Source organism: Globicephala melas, chromosome 21, assembly GCF_963455315.2.
Source record: "Globicephala melas chromosome 21, mGloMel1.2, whole genome shotgun sequence".
Lineage (NCBI taxonomy): Eukaryota > Metazoa > Chordata > Mammalia > Artiodactyla > Delphinidae > Globicephala > Globicephala melas.
This window is the reverse complement of record NC_083334.1, coordinates 23,634,743-23,661,465: the sequence shown is the minus strand read 5'-3', so window position 1 is coordinate 23,661,465 and position 26,723 is coordinate 23,634,743. Positions and strand designations below refer to the sequence as shown.

Here is a 26,723-nt window from a genome sequence, read left to right as displayed (position 1 = left end):
TGGTTTAAAACTTTCATAAGTTTCTCCCAAAGCCAAAGATTCTAATTTAGAGAATATCATTCAATTCACAGAAGTGTATAGGAAAAACACTTTAAAAAATAGATACTTGGCAAGAGCTTAACCAAATGTTAACAGAAATTGTTGTTTGGATGTTATTAAGCTTTTCGGAAACACGCAGGCTTTAAATTGCAAGGAAAATGTATATTAGAAACTACAAAATAAATATTTTTATATTGTATAAAACCCAAAATTGTTAATTCATTTTCTCTTTTGGGTAACCTGCCAAATTGAGATTGAAATCTGTTGTGAGTGTGACCAAAAATATATCTTTATTCAATTTCATGTAATAACTTTTAAATAGTTTTACTGCCATTGCCTCTTATGTATTTATTGACCTTTTGTTTAATAACTTTGGGTTGATTTTAGGCCACCAGCAAAATGGAAATGAAAAAGACTGCTAAATACAAGATGCCATGGAAAATGAACTCAACTACTGAACCTTTATTTGTTACTGGTATAGATGTCAATCCCTTGAAAAAATTCACCATTCCCAAGATCAGGAGGACAGCTGAGAAAGGTAATATTTCTATGGAAGATGGGATTATTTCATAACTGTTACTACATTTCTCTGATTCTTAGTTTATGCTCGTCGTCTTTTTTGTGTGTGTGTGTGTGTTACGCGGGCCTCTCACTGTTGTGGCCTCTCCTGTTGCGGAGCACAGGCTCCGGACGCACAGGCTCAGCGGCCATGGCTCACGGGCCCAGCCGCTCCGCGGCATGTGGGAGCTTCCCAGACTGGGACACGAACCCGTGTCCCCTGCATTGGCAGGCGGACTCTCAACCACTGCGCCACCAGGGAAGCCCTCGTCTTCTATTTTGACTCTACATAAAATTAGGTTGACTCTACATAAAATTAGGTTAAGTCAGGCTTTTAATTCCTTAAATACACATGTACTTTTGGTTCCACACAAAATAAAATAGACACATGTCTCCTATCCCTCCCACTAAGTATACCTAAAAACACTGGACGTCATACATAAAACAAACATAAGAAGACTTTGAATGGTGGAGAGAAGAAGTTGGATCAGTATGGGACCCTGGGAGTTACGGAGTGATGTAGCATTAAGTTCTCTGGATTTTCTGTTTGTTTCCTCCACATCTCAGATTGGGTGACCACAACCCAGGAATGCCAACTTTTACAGACACAAAAAGCCCTAAGAAAAGTCTGTTCTGTCTTGCCAGGGACTGGGAATGGGGTATCCCAGAATGACAGAAACCTGTTTGACAGTGAACATGCTATTCCTGCAAAACACTAGGGGGAATAAAAAGAAATAGGCCCTACACCTTTGTCAGCAGAGGCTAAGTGGAGAGCCTAGACTTCCACCTCTGCCTCTCCCCTTCCACCTGTGCCTCTCCCCTTCTTGGAACTTCATACGTTCCTTTCTCTGCTATCCCGTGCCCCTTCAGTGTCAGTGGGTGATGAGTTGCCCCTTTTCAGTGGGAGTAGAGTCAGTGAAGGCCAAGTGGGGAGCCTAGAGTCTGTCACACACACCAGTAACAAAGCATCTGTCCCCCTCCCACAGTGTCAGTGGAGGCTGAGTCAGGAGCATGGACTTCCACCCCTTTCTCATGGTAACAAGACAGCCGCCCCCCCCCCCCCCAACAAGGGTGTCCGTGGAGACCTTGTAGAGAGCCAGGATGTCCTGGTGGTAAAGAGTCAGAGTCTTCCCCACCCCCAGCCTTTCCCTACTGGCACAGTCCCTTGCTGGCTTAGTTTTAGTAGAGGCTTGTTAAACCACAAGATTGAATATGATCTAGAGTCTCTTAACAATACCCCAAATGACCAAGATATTTAAAAAAATCACTCATCATACCAACAACCAGTAAAATCCCAACTCAAATGAGAAAAGGTGAATCAACAGATGCCAACATCACGATAAAACAGATGTTGGAATTATCTGACAAGGCTTTTAAAACAGCCATCGTAATGATGTTTCAACAGGCAATTACAAACACTCTTGAAACAAATGAAAAAATGGAAAATCTCAACAAAGAAATGGAAAATGTAATAAAGAATTAAGTAGAAGTTTTGGAACTGAAAAAATACAATAATTAAAATAAAAAACTGATTGGATGGGTTCCAAAGAAGAATCAAGAAGACTTTGGAAAGAAGCAGTGGATTTGAAGATATAATAACAGAAATTACCCAGCCTAAACAACAGAGAACACATCAAATTAACCGAGCCTCAGGAACCTGTGGAATAATAATAGAAGACCTAATGTCTTTGTCCTCAGAGCCCCAGAAGTAGAAGAGAGCATAGAGCTGAAAGAGTATTTGAATAAATACTGGCTGAAAATTCCCCAAACTTGGCAAAAGACATAGACCTGTACAATCAAAAGGTTGAATAAACCCTAAACATGATAAACCCAGAGAAGTCTATGACAAGGCACATCATAATCAAACTTCTGAAAACTAAGAACAGAAAAAATCTTAAAAGCAACTAAATGTTACTTATAGGGGAAAAAATTGAATGACAGGAGATTGCTCATTAGAAACCATGGAGCCCAGAGGAAGTGGCACAACATTTTTTAAGTGCAGAAAGAAAAGAACTGTCCCCAGAAGAAATATTCTTCAGGAATAGAACTGAAGTAGACATTCTCAGATGAAGTAAAACTAAGAATTTTTTATTGGTAGATCTTAGTTTAGAATGGCTAAACAAAGTTCTCAAAATAGAAAATGACAAAAGAAAGAAGCTGGGAACATTTGTAATGACGGAAGAACGAAGGAGAGTAAAAATATAGGGAAATACAATAGACAGTCCTCCTCTTGAGTTTTTTAATTATGTTTGACAGTTGGAACAAAAAGTATGACATTCTTCAATGTGATTCTTGGTATATGTAGAGGAGGTATTTAAGGCAATTATAAAGTGAGATGTTACCATTGAAGGGAACTGGGTGAATAGGATATAGGATCTCTCTCTGTTATACATCACAACTTCATATGAATCTGCAGTTATCTCAGAATTAAAAGTTTTTTATAAAAACACGATAAATAAATCAAAATGCTGTTTTAAAAATGTTCAAGTAACCCACAGGAACTGTTGGAAAAGAAATCTCCAGGCCCAGATGGTTTCTCTGGAGAATTCTACTCAACATTAAAGAAAAGAGCTAATACAAATTCTTTACAATTTCTTCCACAAAATAGCAGAGGAGAGAATAATTTTATCAGGACAATATTACCCTGGTACCAAAGCTAAATAAATGTAATACAAAAAAAAAAGAAAACTACGGACCGATATCCATCATGAGCCTTGACACAGAAATCCTATACAAAATATAAGGAAATTGTATTTAGCAAGGTATAAAATCAATTATATACTATAACTAAGAGAGTTTTATTCAAGGGATGCAAGGCTGGTTTGGTATTTGAAAGTCAGTCTGTATTCACAGGATAAATAATAGTAATCACATGATCATATCAATTTTTGCAGAAAAAGCATTTGACAAAAAAATCACTCATGATAAAGACTCAGCCAACTAGGAATAGAGAACTTCCTCAGCTTGATAAAAAGTATGTAAAAAATACCCATAGCTAACATCATGCTTAATGATGAACAACTGAATGTTTTCTCTGTAGGGAAAGAAGGCAAGAATGTTCTCTTTTACCACTCTTACTATCAACATAGTACTGGAAATTCTAACCAGCACAAAAAGTCAGGGAAATGAAATAAAAAGCATAGAGCATAGAAATTAGAAAGGAAGAAATAAGACTGTTCCTATTTGAAGATTACACAATGGTCTACATAGAAAATCCCAAGGGACCTACAAAAAAGAAAAAGAAGAAAACCCTGGAACTAACAAGTTAAGCAGGGTCACTGAATAGAAAATCAAAATACAAAAATAAATTGAATTTCTATATACTAGCAAAGAACCCATGAAAATCAAAATGATAATACCATTTCTAATAGCTCAAAACATGAAATACTTATGTATAAAACTAATAAAATATATACAGGATTTTTATGCTTTAAACCACAAAGTGCTGATGAAAGAGATCAAAGAAATTCTAAGTTATTGGAGAGGTATACTGTGCTTATTTTATTTATTTTTTTTTTTGCGGTACGCAGGCCTCTCACTGTTGTGGCCTCTCCCGTCGCAGAGCACAGGCTCCGGACGCACAGGCTCAGCGGCCATGGCTCACGGGCCCAACCGCTCCGCGGTATGCGGGATCTTCCTGGACGGGGGCACGAACCCATGTCCCCTGCATCGGCAGGCGGACTCTCAACCACTGCACCACCAGGGAAGCCCTACTGTGCTTATTGATTAGAAGACTCAACATAATGAAGATGTCAGTCCTCCACAAATTTATCTGTAGATTTATTGCAGTTTCTATCAAAATCCCAGCAAGACCTTTTGTAAATAAATAAGCTTGTTCTCAAATTTACATGAGAAGGGACTTCCCTGGTGGCCCAGTGGTTAGGAATCCTCCTGCCAATGCAGGGACACAGGTTCGAGCCCTGGTCTGGGAAGATTCCCACATGCTGTGGAGCAACTAAGCCCCTGTGCCACAACTACTGAGCCTGCGCTCTAGAACCCGTGAGCCACAACTACTGAACCCCCGAGCCACAGTTACAGAAGCCTGCGTGCCTAGAGCCCATGCTCTGCAACAAGAGAAGCCACTGCAATGAGAAGCCCGTGCACCACAAGGAAGAGTAGCCCCCTCTCACTGCAACTAGAGAAAGCCCACACGCAGCAACGAAAACCCAACGCAACCAAAAATAAATAAATAAATTTTAAAAATTTACATGAGAAGACAAAGAAACTAGAATAGCGAAAACAGTTTTGAAATAGAAGCGTTTAGAATTACTGTAGCCAATACTGAGGCTTACTGTGTAACTACAATAATCAAGACACTGTGGCATTGACAAAGATAGACACAAAGATAGACACTTAAATCAGTGGGACAGAATGGAGATTCCAGAAATAGACCTATACAAATATGCTCAATTGGTTTCCTTTCAGTTGATTTTTAACAAGGGTATATTGAGTGGAGGAAAGGTAGTCTTTTCATCAGATGTCGTGGAGCAATTGAAAGCTATCCATAGGCAAAAAAAAAAAAAAAAAAGAATTTCACCCTAACTTCACACAAAAATTAATTCAAAATGAATCCCGGGAAACTGTAAGACTTTTAGAAGAAAACATCTCCAGGATCTAGGGTTAGATGAAGAGTCCTTAGCATGATGCCAGAAGCACAATCCAAAAAAAAAATGTGGTAAACTGGACTCCATCAAAATTTAAAACTTTTGTTCTGTGAAAGACTCTGTTAGGAAGGTGAAAAGACAAGCTACGAGTGGGGGGAAGCATTTACATATCATCAGTCTAACCAAGGACTCTCATCTAGAACATATAAAGCACCTTCAAAACTCAATAGTAAGGGAAAAGAGAGCGTTACATCCAAGCAGAAAACAGGCAAAGACACGAACAGCCATTTCACTAAAGAAGTGTGGATGGCAGATAAGCACACAAAGAGATGCTCATCATAGCCATTGAGGAAGTGCTAATCAGAACCACAGCGAGGTGTCACTTCATGCTTGTTAAAACGGCTAAAATAAGAATAGTAATGCCAAAAGCTAGGGAGAATATGGGGAAGCCAAATCAGTCATGCAACCGATGGTCAGGTAAGATAGCTCAGCCCCGTTTTGAAAAACAGTTTGATGGTTTCTTAAAAGACTAAACATGCAACTACCATATGACCCAGCAATTGCACTTTGGGACATTTATCCCAGAGAAATGAAAACTTAAGTCCAAACAAAAATGTTTATAGCACCTTTATTTGTAATAGCCAGAAATTGGTAATCACCCTGATTTCCAGTGAGTGAGTGGTTAAAGTATGATGCATCCATACCATGGGATACTTATCAGCAGTTTTAAAAAATGAGTTACTGGAACAACAACAGCTTGGTTGGATCTCAGAGGGAATATGCTGAATGAAAAAAGCCAGTCTCCACAGGTTGAAGTACAAAATTCCATTTACAAAACATTCTTGAAATGATAAAGGGTACAGAGATGGAGAACAGATTGGTAGTTTCCAGGATTGAGAGGAAGAGAAGAGGTATGGGGTACCAGTATGACTGTATGTAAAGGAGTAGCATGAGAGGTGGAAAAGTTGTGTATCTTGATTATAGTGGTTGTTACATGAATCTACACATGTGATAAAATTACATGGAACTACCCACACACACATAACTGCACATAAAATGGTACAATGTTAATGAGGACTGTGGATTATACCAGTGTCATTTTTCTGGTTTTGATATTTTATTATAATTACATGAAATGTTTCCACCGGGGAGTTTGGGTTAGGGGTATACAGGGCCTCTATAAGAATGTTGTGTGATCTATATTCACTTCAAAATAAGAAGTTAAACACAGGCATACATGCACAAAATCATATCTCATATCTTATGAAATGATCAAACTTTGTAACAAATTGTTACAAATATTAAAGCGAAAATTAGTTTTACTTGGATTAATTTTATTTTAATTTAATAATAGAATTTAAGATGGGAAGGGGATGAAGAATGAGGTTTTTTTGATAAACAGAGGATTGTAATATTTTGTATTAGTTTTGCCATTGTAACTTATTCTGTTGATTGTTAAATACAAAGGACTATTGTTTATGTTAATTAGGTTCATATACATGGAAATTGGTTTAAATTATATATATCGTTGTTCCTCATTATTCACAGATTCCATATTTGCAAATTCTCCTACTTGCGAAAATTTGCTTGTAACCCCCAGCATCAGTACTCAGCAGCAGTGCTTTCACAGTCATTTGCAGACACGTGCGAGTGGTGAAAAATTTGAGTCACTTGATGCACATGTTCCTAGATGAGGCCAGATGAGACGGAGCTCTGCATCTTGTTCCAGCTCTCCTTATAAATAAGTGTCCATTTAGTCACCTACTTAGTGCTGTGTTGTTTGCATTTTTGTCGGTGGTCTACGTTTAAAATGGTCTCCACCATATCATGCTGAAATGCTGTCTAGTGTTCCTAAGCTCAAGGAGTCTATGATGTGCCTTACAGAGAAAATATGTGTCACAAAAACTACACTGTAAGGTAAGTTATAGTGCTGTTGACCAACAGTATGGAACCTTCAGGAAAAGGAAGAGGAAATTTGCCAGTTTGTACATCAAGCCTCTCCAGAAAGTGTTAAAGGAACATTTGTGGTTCCTTTCCTGTGGAAAGGATGGAATCTACATTTATAGATTCATGAGATGACCACCAATAAAAAGCTTGTGACGGGCTTCCCTGGTGGCGCAGTGGTTGAGAATCTGCCTGCCAATGCAGGGGACACGGGTTCGAGCCCTGGTCGGGGAAGATCCCACAGTCCGCGGAGCACCTAGGCCCGTGAGCCACAACTACTGAGCCTGCACGTCTGGAGCCTGTGCTCCGCAACAAGAGAGGCCGCGACAGTGAGAGGCCCGCACACCGCGATGAAGATTGGCCCCCGCTCGCCGCAACTAGAGAAAGCCCTCGCACAGAAACAAAGACCCAACACACAAATAAATAAATAAATAAATAGCTTGTGGGCAGCATTGTTGTGAGGCAAAAAGCCAAAGAGACTTACAGTCATGGTCCCCAGGGGCAGGAAAATGTTAGGTCCCTCTTGGCTAGTGCTGGCTGACTCACACATTTCAAAAGGTGATAAGGGATGCAGGTAGGCAGGTTCTGCAGAACAGGAGGCTGGGGGAGAATTTTAAAGACACCTGCTAAGTGTTATACAGGAAAAGGTTATGTGGCAAGTTTCCATCCCTGATGAGACTGGCTTGTTTTACCGGGATGTTGGCAAACAAACTTACTGCAGATGGCATTCCAGTTGTCAAAAATGTGACCAGAGGCTGACAGGAACCTAACCCTGTATTTCTCCTAAGATTAATAGTTCAGTATTCACTAATTCACTCTTGGCAGCAACTTTAATAGGCTATACCTTCGCCAAATAACAAGAATCAACTGTATTCCCCAGTTTCCTCCGAGTCCTCTTCCTTGAGGGTTTTATTCTTTTATGCATCTACTTAATATAGCAATGCTTAAAACACTGCTTATTGTCTTCTCAAAGAGTGCCTCTTAGTCATGCCACCACGTCAGCCAAGAGTTTACAGCGATGTTCTGGTATTTTTGCAAGTCAAAATAATCAGTTTACTAGTATATAGGTTGCCTTATTCGGGGGAAATTCAAGAAATATTCATGCACTAACAGTAGCTACCAGGTTTGTGTAGCACTGTATGTTATAGAGTCTGTACATCTTAAGTTGAAAACAAGTCACCTGAATTCTAGTACTATCTAGTATATCTGCGTCAACTTTTAAGAACTCCCTATAGGTAGTGGAGAAAAACAAGTTTCATATTTTCATTTATACGAGGTATAGGAAGTCTGTATTACTGTTATAGAATCTTAAATACAAATGCCGCCAGATGGTTAAAGAAAATTCCAAATATTTTTTTATTTTGTGTCTTATATTGATACACAGTTGTGATTGTGCAGATGTACAATTATGTCATTTTATTATTTATTTATTTGGCTGTGTTGGGTCTTCGTTGCTGTGCGCGGGCTTTCTCTAGTTGCGGCGAGTGGACTTCTCATTGCGGTGGCTTCTCTTTGTTGCGAAGCACAGGCTCTAGGCACGCAGGCTGCAGTAGTTGTGGTGCACCGGCTCAGTAGCTCCGTGGCATGTGGGATCTTCCAGGACCAGGGCTCGAACCGGTGTTGCCTGCATTGGCAGGCAGATTCTTAACCACTGCACCACCAGGAAGTCCCAACGATGTCATTTTAAACACAAATAACCACTTGCCCTTTTCTTTATTTTTAGTTTACTTGTCACCTTGTTGCACCAATACTAGAGAGTATAATTTCATACACGATACTCTTAATCAGTGCCGGCTTGATGTAAGCTGTGATCTACAGTCTTCATGGCAGTTTGGAGATACAAAACTGATTCACAATGAAGAGCTGGAAAAAAATTTTACTTCTAAGAGGTAAGTTACTGTGACCTAAGGAAGTTTAAGATTTTGTTTGTTTTTACTGTGAGGTTTTATACGAATCTGTTATTTCTGCCATTTGAGATTTGATAAGTATTACTAAGAAAATAAGTACAGAGGTGTTTTATTCCTTATTTTGTTGCCATCTCATAGCCTTCTGTAATAGTAAAAAGCTAAGTGTGAGATTTGGTTAGTAAGTCCTGCACATTAATGTAGCCAGACTTCAGACACTCCCTTCTTTTTTAATCTTTGTAAGTTTTTCAGAAGCATACATCAGCACATTTATTAAGGAGCCATTTTGTAGATCCTTGTGCCTCCTGCATAATATAAAATAGCACTTAAAATATTTAGAATGGAATTTTTTTTCTTGACTCAGTCCTTCAGAGACTGAGTTGATGTTTTAATTTGGCAGAGTTGTATCTGGCTATTTCCCACTACTCCACTAGAGCCACAATTTCTGACACTTTTAAAAAGTACCCCTTCTGGTTTTTGGGAAGGCACATTCCATTATGTTAATTAATTAATTAATTAATTTATGAATTATTTTTGGCTGCATTGGGTCTTCGTTGCTGCGCGCAGGCTTTCTCTAGTTGCGGCGAGCAGGGGCTACTCTTCGTTATGGTGCATGGGCTCCTCATTGTGGTGGCTTCTCTTGTTGTGGAGCACAGGCTCTAGGCACGTGAGCTTCAGTAGTTGTGGCACGCAGGCTCAGTAGTATGGCTCACGGGCTCTAGAGTGCAGGCTCAGTAGTTGTGTCTCGCGGGCTCTAGAGCGCAGGCTCAGTAGTTGTGGCACACGGGCTTAGTTGCTCCGTGGCATGTGGGATCTTCCTGGAGCAGGGCTCGAACCCATGTCCCCTGCATTGGGAGGCAGATACTTAACCACTGCGCCACCAGGGAAGCCCCATTATGTTATCTTAGTAAGAAAAAATAAGAGCACATGCAGAGTTCTCATTGTAAACATTCTGTATTTAATACGTTTAGATCTTGTGTGAACACAGTTTTAGCATTTTCATTTTCTGAACTTGCCTCCTTCACCATTTTGCATTTTTAACTTAGAACATAACTATAGTTTGATGGACCCACACTTAGAACTCATTTTGGAATGTTTTTGGTCTCTTTTTTTTGTTTTAGAATCAATTCCTCTTGACTAAGACATGCTACCCCACTTGTTGTCTGTTGGGGAGAATTGGTGAGAATGACAAATAGTTGATGGCATATTTTTTCATCTAAAAATCACAGTTTTGAGCAAAAGTAGAATGGACTGGCTATACACTGCCCCTTCCAGATCGAAATAGTAGTTTGATCAAAAATGAATTCCTGCATTGTTCCTTGATTTTGGTTATATGAGGCATTTTTAAGTGGTGTCCTTTTTCTTAATGCCCCCTGACACTTCATTTTCAACCATTTATGTCTCCCTGTTAACATTACAGAAAAATTAGAACAACTACCCAACAATACAAGACTTGATAGAACATTCTGAATGACTAATGTGTATAGGATTTATTGGTTTCTTAGGTATTTGCCCAATTAGACAAACTCATTTATCTCCCACAGTACTTTATACTCATTTTACACGACTTACCACACTATGTTGGTTTTATCTGATTCCCTTACTACATTATGAGTTTTATCTTATTTGTTTTTTGTGTCCATAGTATGGAACCGAGTCTGGCAACACAGTGAGCACTTAACTGTTAAATTAAGTTACATTTTTATTTCATTGTTTTAAATCAATGAAGGTGGAAAGTACCCTTAAGTAGCCTTAGGCACAGGTAAAAAAAAAAATAAAAGGAAAGATCAGAATTGGTTAGCAGAAGAGAAAAATAGGATGGAGAGATGAAAAGAGAAAGTATTAATAACATTGACTGCCTCTAGCTTTTCTTTTTATTGTTCCCCTTAGAGGAATTTATAAATCTGTGATCTCAGCAAAAGCAAGTAGCTCCAGAAAGATACCAATCTCCACTTCTTTGTCGTTGTTGTTGTGTTGGCCGTGCTGCACAGCTTGCGGGATCTCATTTCCCCAACCAGGGACTGAACCCAGGCCACACAGTGAGAGCCCAGAATCCTAACCACTAGGCCACCAGGGAACTCCCCAGTCTCCACTTTTTATCCACATTGCATCTACCACTTCTTAAGTGTGAAATCAGCAAAAACACGTTAATCATCTAAACATCTGTGTATTAAGTCATTCATTGAGCATTTGAGTGCCTACTGTGTCAGATGTTGTATTTGATACCCTCAGAGAAAAATGAATGTTTTCTCCTCAGCCTTAAAGAGTTTACATTCCAGTGGAGAAGACATACAGCTAAATAGAAAATAACGTTATAGTAAGAGGTAGGTGCATAGATGAGGGATTGAGTATTCTTCGTAAGAGTCTTGAGAGATGTTCTGAAGAGTTAAGAACTTGAGCTGGTCTTAATGGGTAAAAGAGAACTGAATTCACTTCTTCTTAAGTATATTGTGCTATTTGTATCAGTTTGACCCTTTTTTGTTTTAAGATAACCTACCTTTAAACATTTCAAATTTATGTGAAAGGGTATCATTTTAAAAATTGTCAGTACCTATCTTGACACTGTGGTTAAATTTGTACTTGGCATCTCAGTTTACATTCTACCCCAGATGAGTGGACTGAGCCGTCCATGCTTAATTTCATCTACTTTTATCAATGATTCGTTTGGGGAGAGGGTGCAGAACTAAATCATTTTGGGCCAGTGACACACTGAGGACAGATTGGCTTGTGGGCGGGGGGGGGGGGGGGCGTCTCTGGAGAAGAGAAGCCAATCTGCTGTGAACAAGGAAGCATGTTGCTCAACCTGTTGATGGCAGCACTCTTGGAATAATGACGACACCAGTTGGATGACCCTCGAGGTGATGACAGCAAAACAGAGAGATGGAAAAAACCTGAATCCTTGAAAACATCTGGAGCTGTGGAATAGGTCAACTGATAAAGGCTGCCTGATTTCTGAATTTCTTGTTGTAAGAAGTTAACTCGGGACTTCCCTGGTGGCGCAGTGGTCAAGAATCTGCCTGCCAATGCAGGGGACATGGGTTCAAGCCCTGGTCTGGGAAGATCCCACATGCCGCGGAGCAACTAAGCCCGTGCGCCGCAGCTACTGAGCCTGCGTGCCACAGCTGCTGAAGCCCATGAGCCTAGAGCCCGTGCTCCACAAGAGGAGGCACCGCAATGAGAAGCCCGCACACTGCAATGAAGAGTAGCCCCCGCTCTCCGCAACTAGAGAAAGCCCGCACGCAGCGACGAAGACCCAACGCAGCCAAAAATAAGTAAATAAATAAATGTATAAAAAAAAGAAGAATTTAACTCAATTTTAAGCCAGTTTGAATGGTTTTCCATACTTGAAGTCCATAGCATTTAAACTGGTATTGAACTTGGTACTGGTGTTGAACTTGGTACTTCCACTTGCTAGTGGAAGATTCTAAGATATGGATTTAACTTGGAAAGAGGGCAATAAGGATGTCTCACTGTTCCTAAATGGGAAGTTGATGATATGTGGGGGCACAGACCATATATTTTATGAGGCTGTGGTTTGGGGGGAACTTGTACAAAAAAAATTCAGGATATTGAAGTGCCCTGCCCATTTCCTGCTTAGATCCAAGAGGCCTCTAAAATTCAGATTTGGTTAAAAAAAAAAAATCCTTTGTACTTATGGCCTAGTTTTACAGATCAGCTTTGCAAGATTAGCTTGAAGTAAAGCATTCATCTTTTCCAAAGTTAGTGTGAATATGGGTTTGAAAGAAAGGAGATTTAACAAGAGATAAGTATGAGGCAAATCTGAAGTAAGTATGAGGCACAAATCTGTTGCCTTCAACCTTTCCAAGATACGTCCTTTTAAGCATTTTCTACCTGGTAAATGGAACTACTCAACTTAATGCAATAAAGATATATTTTAAATGCAGTCTGGAGAAAGAAATGGATAGTTTCAAATTGTAATGCAGTGGGTAATGACCATTCTAAATTCAGGGCCTTGGGAAATGGGAGGGTCTCAGAGGCTTGTTGCCAGGAGACTGAAATTCCTAATGACAACCATTGTCTAAACGAGATCATGCTATGGTTCCTAGCCTTTGGAATTTTGAGGGCCAAGAATCCTAGCTATTTCTTTCTAGAAGGATATACTTTGTGCCAAAGGCCAGTTAACACTGACCATTGTGTCATTCTTCACTTCTCTAAATTTAATTGTGGTTACCCTACGTTTTCTTCACCAGTTTATTTTTCGTGTAGGTAACTTAACCTTGTAACCATATGCTGCCTAAATGGATGTTGACTATATGAGTCTACCTCCAGAGCCACTTTAAGGGAAGGCATATTACTCACATCACTGATCTGAAGTTAGATGCAGTAACTCGATGAGACTGGATTGTTCCCGTTTTGTGAGGTGGATTGACCTGCTCAGTGTGAGCATGAGCATTTTTGAAAGTGTAAGTGTTGGAAGAAGGGTGTGACTAAAGGAGAACCAAACGAGTAGACTGCAGCCTCCCTAATAGTTCTAGATTGTCTCATGTAATTAGTCTAAACTATTCTTTGTCCCATTCCCCTTGCCTTTGTTGGTTTACTGATGTACAAGCATAGTCAATATGGTTCAGTATAACACGGTATGAGGCTTTCTTAGAAATCCTGGGAAGGTGAAGTCAGTGTCTCTATTGGTGTCTGTGGGCAAGGGAGCAGGTAGGCCTAGTTGCTGCTGGCAGCTCTCTTATGACCACAAGAGGAGCCAGGCAGAGATAAAGATAAAGCTATGGACATCAGTGTAGAGAGTCAAGGAAAAGAAACTTGAGTTCCTGATATTGTTGAGGGACTAAATAAGTTCAGATTCTTCCTGTGGTAGCCAGCATAATGCTCCCCCAAAGATGCCCACACTCTGATCCCCACAACCTTTAACCTAACAAAAAGGACTTTGCAAATGTGATTGAGGTCACAGACCTTGAGTTTGGGTGATTATTTTGGGTAATCTGGGTGTGCCCAATTTAATGATGTGAGCTCTTAATCATAAAAACTTAAGAGGAAGACAGAAGAGTGAGAGAATGAAGGAAGAAAGAAAAGTATGAGAGGGATTCAGCTTGCCTTTGCTGGCTTTAAAGATGCAGGAAAGGTGTTATGAACGCAGGTATTGTCTGGAATTTGGGGATCGCTTTTGGCTAACAGCCAGCAAGGAAGTGGGATCTCAGTCCTCCAACTGCAGGTGATTGAATTCTGCCAACAAGGAAAGAGATCCTCCCCTAGAGCCTAAGAAAGAAACGCAGTCTAGATGACACCTTGATTTTAGCCCCATGAGACCCATGTCAGACTTATGACCTACATAACTGTATGTAGCAAATCCTGTATCTCCAGTTTTGGGGGGCCATTTACTGGAGTTTTACTGTATTTCTTTGGTGGAGTCACGTTTCCCTGATTCTTCATGGTCCTTTAGCCTTGCATAGGTGTCTGCACATTTAAAGAAGAGACTTTATGGACTGATTTTGCTAAGAAAAGACTTTCACCTGGGGTGGGGACATGCCGGAGAGTGCTGTGACCCTGGGTTAGTGCTGCAGGTGCCAAGTGGAGGGGCATGTGGTGGCTACATGTCTTGGGGATTGTGGTGTAACTCAGTAGATCAGGCCGTTGGGATCCACAACATCGACAATTTGTGTGGTCTTTGGCAAGCACTGCCAGGGGTCTGCAGAGGTTACAATGGCTGTTGGGGTTCTCAGCAGCACCTCCAGGTCCATAAACTAGGGAGAGGACCAGAGTAAGCAGCAGTAGTGGCCCAAGCTGGTTTGTATGCACACACTCGGCTGTGCGGGCCAGTTGCAGGTGCCTGAGTTGTGACAGGGCTGGTTATAAACACACATGTATAGTTGCTTTACAATGTTGTGTTAGTTTCTCCTGTACAGCAAAGTGAATCAGCTATATATGTACATATATCCCCTCTTTTTGGGATTTCCTTCTCATTCAGGTCACCACAGAGCATTGAGTAGAGTTCCCTGTGCTACACAGTAGGTCCTCATTAGTTATCTATTTTATGCATAGTGTCAATAGTGTATATATGTCAATCCCAATCTCCCAATTCATCCCACCCCTCCTTCCCCCTTGGTATCCATATGTTTGTTTGCTACATCTGTGTCTCTATTTCTGCTTTGTAAATAAGGTCGTCTATACCAATATTTTCAGATTCCACATATATGCATTATCATATATTCCACAAATGTACGATACTTGTTTTTCTCTTTCTGACTCCCTTCACTCTGTATGACAATCTCTAGGTCCATCCACGTCTCTACAAATGACCCAGTTTCGTTCCTTTTTACAGCTGAGTGATATTCCATGTGTATCTGTACCACATCTTCTTTATGCATTCCTCTATTGATGGACATTTAGGTTGTTTCCGATAAAAAGTTTTTAAAAAAGAAAGAAAAAATTTAAAAAAAGAAGACATAAACTGTATATCAACAACCCCATAAAAATTGAAGCTAGGCCCGCTTTCTTAGTGTAGCAGAAAAAGCCTTGTACTAGAAGCCAGAGACCAAATTTCTACTCCTGGTTCTGCCACTACATAGTTATGTGATCCTGGATGAGCTATTTTGACATCTTGGCCATTGTTTTTCTCATCAGTGATACTTATTTAACCTTTGGGGTCAGGGACCCCTCTGAGAATTTGATGAAGCTATAGCCCCTCTTCCCAGGGAAGTGCACATCAACACAGAGCTTTGCACAGAATTTTAAGGTTTTTGGGCTCCCCACAATAGCCAACCTGGGACTTTTCCTGTGTAAGTGAACCCCAGGTCAGGAACTCATGGACAGGAGGATCATTACAGCCTCTTCCAGCTCTAGTGGACTCAGCTTTGTGAATCTGCGAGCAGAAGACGATGCTGAGGAATTTACTTGAGAAAAAAGAGGAATAAGGAAGAAGAGGAGCAAAAGGAAAGGAAAAGAGAAGTTCTGTTTCCTAGTAACTCAAAAAATATCTAAGAATCCACTTGTTAGATGAACACTTACATGAATTAAATGCAATATAATTAAATTTCATGTTAGAAAGGAAAATGTAACATGTTAACTCATTTTAAAGTTATACTCTCTTGGGAACAATAAGATAACTTACAGTGAATAAAATAAAGAAAGGAAAATGGAAGCAAAAAGCATTTACTGTAACTAAACGATTATCTCAAAATGTGATTAAATACTTAGAATTCTAGGATTAAAAAGAAATCAAATAAACACACATGTAGCAGTGGGGGCCAGGGCAGATATCAAGGCAAGTGCCAATGGCAGGTGCACTGACAGCTTTGGTGTGGTCCTGGCTGTTGGTGTGCATTACTATGACTGCTGGATCTTGCCATGGACATGTAGCTGTGGAGGCCTGATGGGGGCCAGGGGTATCCATCACTGTGGAAGGGCTAGCTGCAGGTGAGCCTAGTGGTGCAGGCCAGTGACAGAAGACAGGGCTGGATGTGGGCCTACATGCTGCTGTAGGGCCTTGGTTATCAGCAGGGTCTTGCCATGGTGCACACATGGGAATTTAGGTTGGTGACACAGCTCTACCACTATTCATTGTGCTTTGCTAACTTATATAACTTCTCATCAATATGAGTTTTATCTAAGTCTTTTACATTTACAGTTGTCCCTTGGTACCCATGGGAGATTGGTTCCAGGACCTGCCCCAAATACCAAAATCTGCAGATGCTCAGGTCCCATAGTTGGTTCTCCATATCCACGAGTTCTGCATCCTCAGATTCAGCCAATCATGGATTGTAAGTTGTTTGCAGTCCATGGTTGGTTGAATCCATGGATGCAGAACCAACCGATACAGAGAGCCAACTGTATATTTATTGAAAATATTCTGTGTACAGGAATTCCCTGGCAGTCCAGTGGTTAGGACTTTGTGCTTTCACTGCCGAGAGTGCAGGTTCAGTCCCTGGTCGGGGAACTAAGATCCTGTAAGGCACGCACGGTGGCACGGCCAAAAAAAAAAAAAAAAAGACAAAAGACTATTTGGATTCATTTTACCTATCGTCTCTGAAATGGAATTGTTGAAACTCAGAGCCTCTGTCATTTCACAAGTTAACATAGATCCTAGTGTCTGAATAACTTTGAAAGTCAACCCTTTACAAACCTTTTTAGACCTAGAAATAGTTCTAAAGGCTAATTTTTAATTGGTAATTTTGATTATGTAAATCATATTTAGTCCTAAATTTTTTTCAAGTGTAATTCTGAATATACATTGAAAAGTACAAAGTTTTTAACAGTATTATTACTAACGCAAACCTTCAGGGAATATTTTCTACTTGAATTTATAAAGGTTTTTGGAGCCCTGGATCGGATCTTTATTAAGGTGTATTTTTTTCATTCTACTCAGTCCATTAACAGGATATAATGTTCAGCCAATAAGATGACTAGGTAATACAAAGAATTATTTGGTCCAGAATGTCAACGGCACCACTGCTCTAGGGTTTACTTTACAGGCATACCTTGGAGGTATCACAGCTTCAGTTCCAGACCACAATAAAGAGATTCACACAATTTTTTTGGCTTCCCAGTGCATATAAAGTTATGTTTACATTATAGTGTAAGTGTGCAATAGCATTAAAAAAACAATGTACACACCTTAATTTAAAAATGCATTATTGCTAAAAAATACTAACCATCATCTGAGCCTTCAGTGAATCATAGTAGTAACATCAAATATCACAGATCACAGATCACCATAACAAATATAATAATAATGAAAAAGTTTGAAATACTGCGAGTATTACCCAGATGTGACACAGGGACACAAAGTGAACAAATGCTGTTGGAAAAATGGTGCCAATAGGCTTACTTGACGCAAGGTTGCTACAAACCTTCAGTTCATAAAAAATGCAATATCTGCGAAGCCCAATGCAGTGAAGTACAATAAAACAAGGTATGCCTGTATACATCTTTATCACAATACGCCTTCACATAATGTGATTCACGTGTGCTGTAAGAACCTTACAACAATATATTTTGATTTCCTCCCTCCCTCTCATGCTTTGTGCTTTTGTTGTGGGAGTCCTTCCAGATCCCAAGAAAAACCACATGAGAAATTAGGAAAACAGAAAAAAGTATTGTAATTCTTCTGTGAGAATTAAACCTTAACAATCAACATGGAGATCTTAGTGGTTTATAGAGTCTAACGTCAAGCTAAAAACAAGAGCAGGAAATGATGACAGTGGAGTTGAAAGTTAAGGCTGACATTTCCAGAACTGAGAGAAATGGTCATGATCTCATCGGTTAGTCTTGCTTGTTATTGTTGCCATGTGTTTTGTTGCCATGGGCCTGTCTACTGTAAAGGTGAATTATTTTTGCAAATAAATATTAATACACTAATGTGCATAGTATACTTACAAATTCTTTGAGTGGTGTTCCAGGAAATAACAAATATAGGTAGCATGTGGTTTTCAAGAGCAGTTTTCCTTTTGTGGTATGCACATTACTTTCTCGGTTCTGTAGCTTCTCCATTGCTGATAATCTTTTGGAATCACACTTGTGTCACAGTGATTGAACCTCTCTGTCCTTATCACCTGCTGTGGCAGTTGCTGCCGCTGCTGCTGCTCCTGAGCAGGCCATGTAGAACTCCCTTCCCTGGTGCACCAATTGGAGGAGAAGGATAGGTGTTTTATATGTTTCAGTGATTCTCGTGGAATGTGGGTAAAAGTTCAACAGTGTCTGTACTTTAGATTATAACCTTTTCTGAGAATGATTTATAATTTTCATAGTGCCAAGATAGGAGCCTGTAATCAAGTTCTAGCTTGCTTCTCCCAGTTGTGACCTAGATCCCTGGAGAATAGAGAATGGCCCTAATAATTGACCATGTATAAGTGTATTGTCTATGTGTCCCTCTCTGTGTATATTTAAGAAACGCATGTCCTTCCCTCTGTAACACAAATAAGAACTTTAGCTCCAGAACTTAATGGACAAGAATTGGCATATATATTTCCAACTCTGTCACTTTACTATTTTGGCAAGTTTTAACCCTCTGAACCTCATATTTCTCATTTTAAAAATGTGTGTAACAATGACAATAAGTAATAGTAATAGCAGTAATTCAATTCTTGGGGATTTGAGAACAAAATGACAAAATGCATGAAACGGTTAAGTCTTAACAGTGCTGGGGACATTAGCATTCAGGAAATGTTAGCCCTTATTTCCATTGGCCTACACAAGTAGTTATTGAACTATTTCCTGAATTCTTTCCTTAGATGATTTTTCAGCCTAACTTGTTACCATAGGATAGTTACCATAACTGTAGCAAGCTAGCTCAAGTATTCATCTTCTCCTTGAAAATTCTGTTGATGTTCTCATTTAATTACACGCTGTTTGCTTTAGGTCAGAGATGCGTGGGAATGGAAGACATGGCAGAGAACTTGAAGAACATTTCTGCTTTTTAGCACTTCCTCAGAGTGATGTGGCTGAGATATATCAGAATGGAATAAGTACCAGAACATCTACATTGAAGATACTAGGCAACCCTCTTCTTGGAATTTATATATTTAGACATGTTGATGTGGCCTTGAATTTTGCTCACAGTAGAAGTATTACTGTAGAAAGTATTATAATTTTTAAGGTTGGTAGCACAAAACAAATACTAAATATTATATTCAGTTTGCTTTAAATTGACCTAAATGTATTTTACTTTCTTTTTTTTTGTATTTTACTTTCAATATGAATTATTAATGTTTTAAAGTTGCATTGTATAAAATAAATATTAATTATTTATTACTATCATCATCATCATTTGAAATTTCCCCCCCCCCTTTTTTTTTTTTTTTGAGGTACGCGGGCCTCTCACTGTTGTGGCCTCTTCCATTGCGGAGCACAGGCTCCGGACGCGCAGGCTCAGTGGCCATGGCTCATGGGCCCAGCCGCTCCGCGGCATGTGGGATCTTCCCGGACCCGGGCACGAACCCGTGTCCCCTGCATCGGCAGGTGGACCCTCAACCACTGTGCCACTAGGGAAGCCCTCCCCTATTTTTGACTCCAGTGGGTGTGCAGCATAAAAGTCTTCAAGTAAACAAAGGCAGCCTTTACCATATTGGTTTTCCTAATGTATATTTTTTCTCTCCTAATTGACCTTCTTATCTTTCTCTCTTTTGTTCAGACTATAATTAATACCAGAGTGTTCTAAGTGTCTTTCCTCAAGACATTGGTATTAATAATTCTGACTTAAGCTAGAGTTGCTACACTCTTACTGTTTATTTTACTTAATAGTGTAGTACAATATTTTCTTTGTTTTGATAATTTTGCCATGCTTATATAAGATGTTAACATTAGGAAAAACAGGGTAGAGATATATGGGATCTCTGAACTGTTTTGCAACTTTTCTTAAAGTCTAAAATTACGCAAAATTGAAAAAAAAAATCTTACAGTCGAATTGTAAGCATCAACAGACAAACTGGTTAAGATATACTTTTTTGTTAATTGCAACTTTGCCAGGACTACTAAAATCACAGTAAGTAGGCAGGATTCTCAGTTGTGTAATTTAGGATGTATGTACATTCACATAAAACCAACGGTTCATTTGGTATAATTTAATTATTTTTAGACCTCAGGTATTATCAAATTCATAAATCATAATTTATTTTTATTTTTATATTAAAAAAAATAATACATGCTGATTTTAGAAAATTTAGAGCATACTAAGAAGCTCCAAAAAGCCCATTAATAATGACACAATTTTTTTGTATACCTAATACTTAGTCTTCTGCTCATATATATGGATATGCATTGTCTAATTGTCATTAAAATACATTCTTTTTTTTTTTTTTTTTTTTTTTTGAGGTACGCGGGCCTCTCACTGTTGTGGCCTCTTCCATTGCGGAGCACAGGCTCCGGACGCACAGGCTCAGCAGCCATGGCTCACGGGCCCAGCCGCTCCGCGGCATGTGGGATCTTCCCGGACTGGGGCACGACCCCGTGTCCCTTGCATCGGCAGGCGGACTCTCAACCACTGCGCCCCCAGGGAAGCCCCAAAATACATTCTTTATATATTATGTAACTTGCTTTTTTCATTGATTATAAAATCAACATTTTCCATGTCATTAAATAAATATTCTTCTGTAGTATCCTTTTGAGCGACTACGTAGAATTCCACTGTACAACTCTACCATAAATTTGTGCAACACATTTTTTAATGTTGGAATATAAATTACTTGGTTTTCTTATTTTTGTACTTTTAAATACTACTTTGATTATTCATGTAGGTACATTTTACACACACCTGTGATTATTTGCTAAGAATTAATTGATTAATTCCTATGTGTCAAATTAGGAGTCAGAGGTATGTGTACACTTTCACAGCTTTCGATGTGAAATGCCCAGTTGTCCTGAGAAAGGTGGTACTAATTGACATTCCTTTCCACAGCCTGTGGGGGATGTCTGTTATCTCACGTCATCACTAACTCTGTGTATTATATTTTTTAAAAGATATTTGCCAGTCATAACATGTGATAGTTTCTCATTGTTGGTTCAGTTTTTTATTCTTTTTCATAGTTATTGCTGAGCTTAACATTCTGCGTATATTCATTGACAGTATTTAGTGAACTGCCTATTAATATCCTTTGCTAGTTTCTTGGTTTTTCGTTTCTTTGTTTCTAGTTGATTCATAAGCATTATCAATTCATTAAAATGAATGTTGAGAGATAGGCTTTTCTGTGTATAATGTTTTATCACTTATTGTTTTCTTTTTTAAATAAACATTTTATTTTGTAATAAATTGAAATTTACAGAAAAATTATGAAGGTAGTACAGAAAGGTCCTGTATACAATTTAGCCAGCTTCCCCTAATGTTAACATTTCATATAACTATAACACCTCTGTTAAAACTAAGAAACTGAAACTAACAGTGTGTATGTCAACTATATCTCAATTTTAAAAAAATAATAAAATAAAATGAAAAGAAACTAACATTGGTACATTACTATTTAATACAGACTATGCAGCTTTTGCCAGTTTTTCCACTAATGTTTTTTTCTCTTCCAGTATCCAAGTACAGGGTACCACATTACATTTAGTATTGTTTTCAATTTTGAATGAATTATTAGCATATTAAAAAATAAAAGTAATAGAATTGCTGACTTAAATAAAATTTGTGGTTGTTTTCATATTAATTGCACTTTTTCCCCACCTTTTATCACTTCATTAGTTCATGGTTTTTAAAATTTTTATACTCATTTGTTTTCAGCGTACAGAAGTTTTGGAATATTTTACGGTGAAATTTGTTTTTAGTTCATGGTTTTTTGGCAATATGCTTAGAAAAGAATCCTCACTTGGAGGTTAGATATTTGCTTGTATTTCTTTCTACAGTGTTTATATTACTTAAATATTTACCTTGTTTAGTATTTATTTTGGTTTATAGGTTGAGAGGAATTTAATCTTTTTCAAGTCCACACCATTTATTGAATAATCTGGTTTTGCTTCATTTATTTCAAATGATGCTTTTAATATCATATTATGTTTTTATAGATGCTTGGACTTATCTGGGCTTTTTATTTTGTGCAGCTTTTTTCCCCTCTCTGCCTTTTTTGTGGTAGTACCGTTCTTTTAAAAAGTATGTAATATCTGGAAGTGCATGTCACCTTTCCTGTTCCATCATTTTCTATTTCTGACCCAAATTTTTTTCAAAAAATTGTTTCCAAAATTTTATATGTTATTCTTGTTTAGTCTTCCAGGGAAGTTTTTAAACTAAAACTCATTTCTACAAATGGATTTTCTGAAATTTTTATTGGAACTACTATAGTCTTTGAGTTTAATTTAAGGGGGAATTGACATAATTACAATAAGTCATGCCATTCATCTGGGACATGGATTATCTCTCCATTCGAATTTCTTTCCTTAAAAAAGAAGCTAGCTTTACTTTCCTAGTATGAGAGTTTAAAGTGTTTTGGTATATATATATATATATATTTTTTTTTACCATCTTTATTATGGTATATTTTTATTTAACTTCTTTTTGTCTTTTTTTTTCCAGGTTCTTTTTGGAAAAGTGAAGAAAATTCAGCCTTCAGTGGATAAAAACAAAGTTTCTTTGGATCCTTCTCCTAACTTTGACTGCCATATGTCAAGAAGTGTCCCCTCTTTGAAAGATACCATTGAACTACAAGCCTACAGTTCAGCAGTATGTTAACTTTTCGGTTCATTTGACAACTTGAAAGTCACATGCCTCACACTGTATGATACAAGCCTTAAAACAACTGCCCAAAATATTAAATGGAGATCTCTTACTTCATTCACCATAATATGACCTAAATAAATAGATAGTAAAAGCTGTTTTAATATTTGTGATATCAGAACATTAATAAAGAAGCTTCCAGATTTACATTTAACTTCATTCTAAGTACAGTGGCTGCTTTTATTTAGATGTTTCATAGATTAATTCCTAACTTGCAAAACAAACAAGGCTACTTTGAAATGTTATTGATCTTCACAAAAGGAGAAAAGGCTTATGTATTAGTCATTACATGGTAGACTAATTACTACACAGTAATTTTCTGTCATATGTTACTGAGATACTTAGTAGACCTTTAATCTTTTATAGAAGATTAAATTATGTAATACATACTATATATAATCATATATATGATTAAATGAGGATAAATATTTTAGAAATATATATATGCTCCCACATGTAAGATGTATTAAGCTATTGTTATTTTTCTAATTGACTTTTCCTCCCAAATAAAATATAGTGGTTCCCAGCATATGCAAAACATTGAAGTTTTAATGAAAAAATACTTTTTTATTTAAAAACAGATTGTGTCTGTTTCTGCTGATATTGGAAGCCTATCAAGGAAATAATATGCTGTGGGGAAAAAAATTCCTCTTCAGGAAAACTAGGGTTGAAGAATCCAGGGAGAGTGGGGCTGTATGGAAGCTGATTAATAAATAACAACATGCAGTTATCTAGATTTTTTAAAATAGGAGCTTATTCAAGTCTGCAAAAATTAATCAGCATAAAAATGTTCTCTTCCTTCTTTATCTTTTAGGTATACTTCTATGAATATGATGATCTTTCAAAGCCAGTAGATAAACCTAGGCAGTGTCTTCCATATGCAATAGTAACAGTAAAATTTATTGGTCAAAAAGTAGACAAAGGACACCTTATGACATCTTTGAGACTCCTCTCAACAGGATTTCCTAAAAGGGCTGGTAAGATACATATATTTTTCTACTTCAGTAGCATTTGTGCTGGTCTTACAACTTCTGAATATGATTTTCTAATACATTATGAATATCTAAGCAAAATAGTTGTGCTTTACCTATTTTTGATTTTATATATCTAGAATTACACTGCAGCTATTTTTTTTTTTTTTTGTGGTACGCGGGCCTCTCACTGTTGTGGCCTCTCCCGTTGGCGGAGCACAGGCTCCGGACACGCAGGCTCAGCGGCCATGGCTCACTGGCCCAGCCGCTCCGCGGCATGTGGGATCTTCCCAGACCGGGGCACGAACCCGTGTCCCCTGCATCGGCAGGCGGACTCTCAACCACTGCGCCACCAGGGAAGGCCATTGCAGCTATTTTTGTTATTTCTTTTGCTCAGTGTTATGTTTGTGTGATTCTTCCACGCTGATATGTATAACTGTAGTTTCTTCATTTTCACTCATATATTTGTATACACACATACACACACACACACACACACACACACCCTATTATTCAATTTTGTGACTGTACACTATTCCTCTGGGGATGTTTTGACATTTTGTAGTTTTCTTCATATTCCAAATATTGCTGTTTTAAATGTTCATGTACGCATCTCAGTGCATATGTGCAAGAGTTTTTCTATAGCGTATACATCTACATCAGGAATGTGCAACTTAATCCAAAGACAATGTCAAACAGTTTTCAAAAGTGGTTGTGTCAGGTTACCTAATTACTCTGCATCATTGCCAGTACATATACTTCTTTTTTAAAAAAAATAAATTTATTTATTTATTATATTTGGTTGCATTGGGTCTTTGTTGCTGCAGGTGGGCTTTCTCTAGTTGCGGTGAGCGGGGGCTACTCTTCATTGCGGTGCACGGACTTCTCATTTGCGGTGGCTTCTCTTGTTGCAGAGCATGGGCTCTAGGCACACAGGCTTCAGTAATTGTGGCACACGGGCTCAGTAGTTGTGGCTCTCGGGCTCTAGAGCGCAGGCTCAGTAGTTGTGGCGCACGGTCTTAGCTGCTCCGCGGCATGTGGGATCTTCCCAGACCAGGGCTCAAACCCGTGTCCCCTGCATTGGCAGGCTGATTCTTAACCACTGTGCCACCGGGGAAGCCCCATATACTTTTAAAAAAATGTTTCTGCCAGACTCACAGACTTCAAAAACAACTGTATGATTACCAAAGGGGAAAGGTAAGGGGGAGGGATAAGTTAGGAGTTTGGGATTAACATATACAGACTACTATATATAAAATAGATAATAAACAAGGACCTACTGTATAGCACAGGGAGCTCTACTCAGTATTCTGTGATAACCTATGCGGGAAAAGAATCTGAAAAAGAACGGATATATTTATATGTATAACTGAATCACTTTGCTGTACACCTGAAACTAACACAATATTGTAAATCAACTATACTCTAGTATAAAATAAAAACTAAATTTAAAAAATGTTTCTGCCAGCCTAGTGAGTGTGATATGTTATCGTTATCACCTCAAAAAAAGAGACTCTTTACCCATTGAAAGCTCTCCTGTCCCTTTTCCCCTAAGCCCCCCACGACCCCTACACAGTCACTAATCTGCCTTCTGTCTCTATATATGATCCTATCCTGGCCTGGCCATTTCATTAAGTGAAGTCATAAACAGTAGCCTTTCATGACTGGTGACTTTCACTTAACAGTGTTTTCAGGCTTCTTGCATGTTGCAGCATGTATCAGTACCTCATTCCTTTTTATGGAAAAATATTCTGTTACATGGATACATTACGTTGTGTTTATCCATTCATCAGTTGACCATGTGGGTCACTTCCACCTTTTGGCAATTATGAATAATTATGCTAAGAGCATTCTTGAACAAGTTTTGGTGTAGACATGTGTTTTCTTTGGTCTTAGGTATATAGCTTGTTCCTGAACCTCGGGGGAAAGTGTTCATCTTTCCCCAGTAAATATGATGTTAGCTGTGGGGTTTTTTCATGTCCTTTACCCTGTTGAGGAAGTTCCCTTCTATTCCTAGTTTGTTGAGTGTTTTTATCTTGAAAAGGGCAATTACTTATCCTTCAGAATCTTTGCCATCTAAAAGGTTTTTTAATATGAATCTTCTTGTGTATTTAGTGGGGTTGGACGTCTTTTTGTGTTTGTTGACAGTTTTTACTTAACCTGTGATTTTCTTGTTTAAGTACTTTGCCCAACTATCTATTGCATAGTCTTTTTATTAATCGTTTGAAGATATCTGTATATTCTTTATGTATTCCAATATATGTGTAATTGTGTACTAAGTTTGTCTCATTCAGAATATTCTTTTCACCAGTTTATTTTTCTAAGTTTTACCATGGGTTTGACCTGTTAAAATATTTAATGTGTATGTAATTGAAATCATTTCTCATTTTTGGTTTTCTGACTTCCATCCATGCTTAAAAAGTACTTTCCTAGGGCTTCCCTGGCGGCGCAGTGGTTGAGAGTCCGCTTGCCGATGCAGGGGACGTGGGTTCGTGCCCCGGTCCGGGAAGATCCCACATGCCGCGCAGCAGCTGGG

The 26,723-nt window shown here is 38.5% G+C and overlaps 1 protein-coding gene across 1 annotated transcript in view; it reads left to right on the top strand.

Moving 5' to 3' along the window:
* Positions 1-438: 438 nt before the first annotated feature.
* TEX15 (testis expressed 15, meiosis and synapsis associated) overlaps positions 439-26,723 on the top strand; it is a 40,804-nt gene continuing 14,519 nt past the window's right edge. The window contains 5 exon segments of the mRNA XM_030832638.2: positions 439-577; positions 8,869-9,034; positions 19,376-19,613; positions 23,016-23,162; positions 24,031-24,193. Of these exon segments, the coding sequence (XP_030688498.1) occupies positions 439-577; positions 8,869-9,034; positions 19,376-19,613; positions 23,016-23,162; positions 24,031-24,193 (853 nt within the window).